The sequence below is a fragment of the Myotis brandtii genome, unplaced genomic scaffold (genome assembly GCF_000412655.1).
Source record: "Myotis brandtii unplaced genomic scaffold, ASM41265v1 scaffold746, whole genome shotgun sequence".
Taxonomy (NCBI): Eukaryota; Metazoa; Chordata; class Mammalia; order Chiroptera; family Vespertilionidae; genus Myotis; species Myotis brandtii.
Window position 1 is genome coordinate 235,821 of NW_005370976.1, and position 3,095 is coordinate 238,915.

The following is a 3,095-nucleotide window of genomic DNA, read 5'->3' on the forward strand; positions in this document are numbered from 1 at the left end:
ACAGGCTCTGGCCTAAATCTCATTTAATAATCACACTGCTTAAATGTCTGAGGAATTTATCAAAGGTGATTTTTATTTATAGACAACAATTTTAGATTGAAAATCAAAGTTAATGTATAGCACATGATACCTCTTAAAGGCCATTCTAGATTCATTAAACAAATAACAAAAGCATTCAGCAAATGTTAATTGAACATTGCAGTTTTAAGGGGTGCAGTCTTGTGAGAGCCATGCTCCAGGGTATACAAGGGATTCTGTTTCTGTCACCATTTCAATATGATCATATTAGGAGGTTGTCCCATGTGGATCCCTGGAAAGGATCTGGGGTGTTTATTTAAGACGTCCCTTTTGATAAATTTTAACCTTGCAGGTGTTGGGACATTTAAGTACTTGCTAGCGAAGAGGCTACTGTATGCAAGCAGGACCAAGGGGAGGCCTAGGACTGAAAAGAGCAGAAGTTTTAATTTTAATTTTACGCATATGCAAATTGATTTAATTAACTGCCAGAGGAATCATACCACATGAAACATATGCAGTTGCTAATCACACAGCACTTTATCACTTAAGAAAGTTTTTGATGCTGCGGGTACAGGCTTGATGGGATCTCAGTGGTGCTGTTCTCTGGGGCCCGGCAGCTGGTCTGGTCTGGATGCAGTGGGCCGGAGTTCCTCACCTTTTGCTCCTTGACTGGGAGGTACTAGCCATTTCTTTGTCCTCTGGCAGGGAGAGGAGCTTGGAGTGGTGTCGCTTGACAGACTGACAAAGGGATGTGCCTTCGTGGCTGTCTCGAAAGGTGAGCATTGTTGGCTGGCCAGGATCCATTTTTGAAGCCTGTTCCTACCCACAGCAGTTTAGGTGGCTATCAATGAATTACATCCATGCACACATGTTAATCTTAAGCAAGGCGAGGGGCTATTTGTGGTTTTTTAGGGAGAGTACATTACTCACACATATCGTTATCTTAGAAAGTCATTCTGAGTCAGTAATTGAAGTTCAAATCCTTATCTATGGGGTATAAACTCTTCAGGGCAGTGGGGAATGTGTCCTTAATATCACACTTTAAGTTTCAAGAAAGTTAATTCACACATTTTAAAACCTTTTTATCATGTTTAGACATTTTAAAAGCATTTTTAAACATTTCTATATGTTACTATAACAGAGGTCCTTCCAACTCTTACTGAGACTATTTTCCAGAGAACAAAAGGGAAACTATACTGTTCTAGGACACCTGTTTCCTTTATAATTTTTCTTTTGGAGACATGGGTCATTTGACTTTCCTTAATTTTTCTTTTGGAGACATGGGTCATTTGACCTCAAACTGAGAGTATGCTTGAAGCTCTTTGGGGATTCAAAAGCAGAATCAGCATTATCTCCCAGACCAGAAGATACAAGTTTTTGACTGCTGTTCATTGTCTGTTTACACTGGCTATGGAGGGATAGAGAGTGTGCCTGTAAAGGGAAGACATGGATCCTCTTAATGTCCAACATGAAGGCATTTTCTTTGTATCAAGATTACTTTCAGTCATTAGCTTTGAGAACCTAGCATAAGTCATTGTTTCAGAAGGTGTAGATTTGCAGATTGGTGATTTCTTTCCCCTCTCAGATTCTTGGTTACCATCAGAGAGTTTTTCATTTGTATTCTGATCATGATCCTATGACTCATACAGTGTGAAAAGTCATAAAAGTGCCTATTTTGGAGATAAGCATTTCCTTACATTTTAGTATACAAAAAGTAACTTATTGAAATAATCAGAATCCAAATATTCTTTGCTATTTTATTCTTAAAGGAATAGTTTTTAAAATTATCAATGGCATAATGAAATTTGGCCTTTGTTCACAGCCTTGATTAAAGTGGCCCTTCTCACCTGCTCATGAACATTGTTCCAAAATCCAGGTCTTTTTAAGCTTTTGCAAATACCAGGCTTTGAATACCTAAGCTCTTATGGACCTTAATTTTTTTTCAGCGTGGCATAGGGAACTGCCAAGATGCCAGAGAAGATGAGGATGATACTTACATGAGAAAGACAATAATTCAATTTCAATTTTCTATATTTGCTTAATAATGTTTCCTGAATTGATAAGCCTCTGTCAAGTCCGTGTTATTTCCCAGAACAGAATATGTCTAAATATCACAATGCTTGAGAATCATCTTTCCATCAATATTTTTTCATTCAAGGGTTAACTTTTTCTCAAGATTTCAGAGGCAATTTGTAGCATTCAGCCAAGAACTGTACATTCATTTGAAATGTTCACATAGTTAATCTATAGAAATTTATAGCTGTCTATAATGATTTTGATTTCCCTCCATGAAAACAACTTTCTCTGGGATTGCATATAGTATTATATATTTTAAAATAAAAGGTATTCTGAATAATTGCTTAAAATATGAAGTAGGAATTTTAAATAGATATTATTTATTTTATTGTGTTTTAATACATTTTAGCAATTTGTTTTTCAACCAAAAGGAATTGAGATAAAAAAGGAAGTCCTTTCAACAGAAAATCTTTAACTTTTAAAATGTTATTTGAATTATATTTAGCCATTCCATTTGAAAAAATAGAAATAATTGTGAGGAAGAGGTATTTTTAGATTGTTCAAGTACTGTGACTCTTGTTCAGATTCTGGTACTCTTTTGTGGGCATTGAGTATTATTGCTTTTTCAAATCATCAAGCACATTTTGCTTTGTGATGTTGGTCCATGCATGAGGGATTTCACCTCTGCCTGTAAATTTTCTCTGACATTTTTCTTCTAGCTTCTTTCTGAAGTGACAGACAAACCATTTCCAGTATGTCTGGGTGGATGTGTCTGGGCAGATGCTCCATGTGGCATATTCCCCTCCTGCCTGTCGATAGGTCTTATATGGGGTTTTACGACCATCCTTCAAAATAAAATAACAATCACTTGCGACCAAACTAGTACAGTAGTCAGTGGTAAAGTGGTCTGTGTTAACCCATGTCCATCCTCTGACAGCCTGAGGACGGTGGAAAGGAACACTGTGGTCTCCATCATGGTTAGGGATTGTGTTTGTACAAATTGCTCCACAGAAGGGACACTGTTTCCAGCAGCCACAGAGATGTTCAGAGAGCATTTTCTG

At 37.1% G+C, this 3,095-nt stretch overlaps 1 protein-coding gene across 1 annotated transcript in view; it reads right to left on the reverse strand.

Moving 5' to 3' along the window:
- Positions 1–979: 979 nt before the first annotated feature.
- LOC106724197 (interferon-induced very large GTPase 1-like) overlaps positions 980–3,095 on the reverse strand; it is a 9,150-nt gene continuing 7,034 nt past the window's right edge. The window contains exon 4 of the mRNA XM_014530615.1: positions 980–1,057. Coding sequence (XP_014386101.1) covers positions 980–1,057 — 78 coding nt within the window. The remainder of the gene's footprint in view (positions 1,058–3,095) is intronic.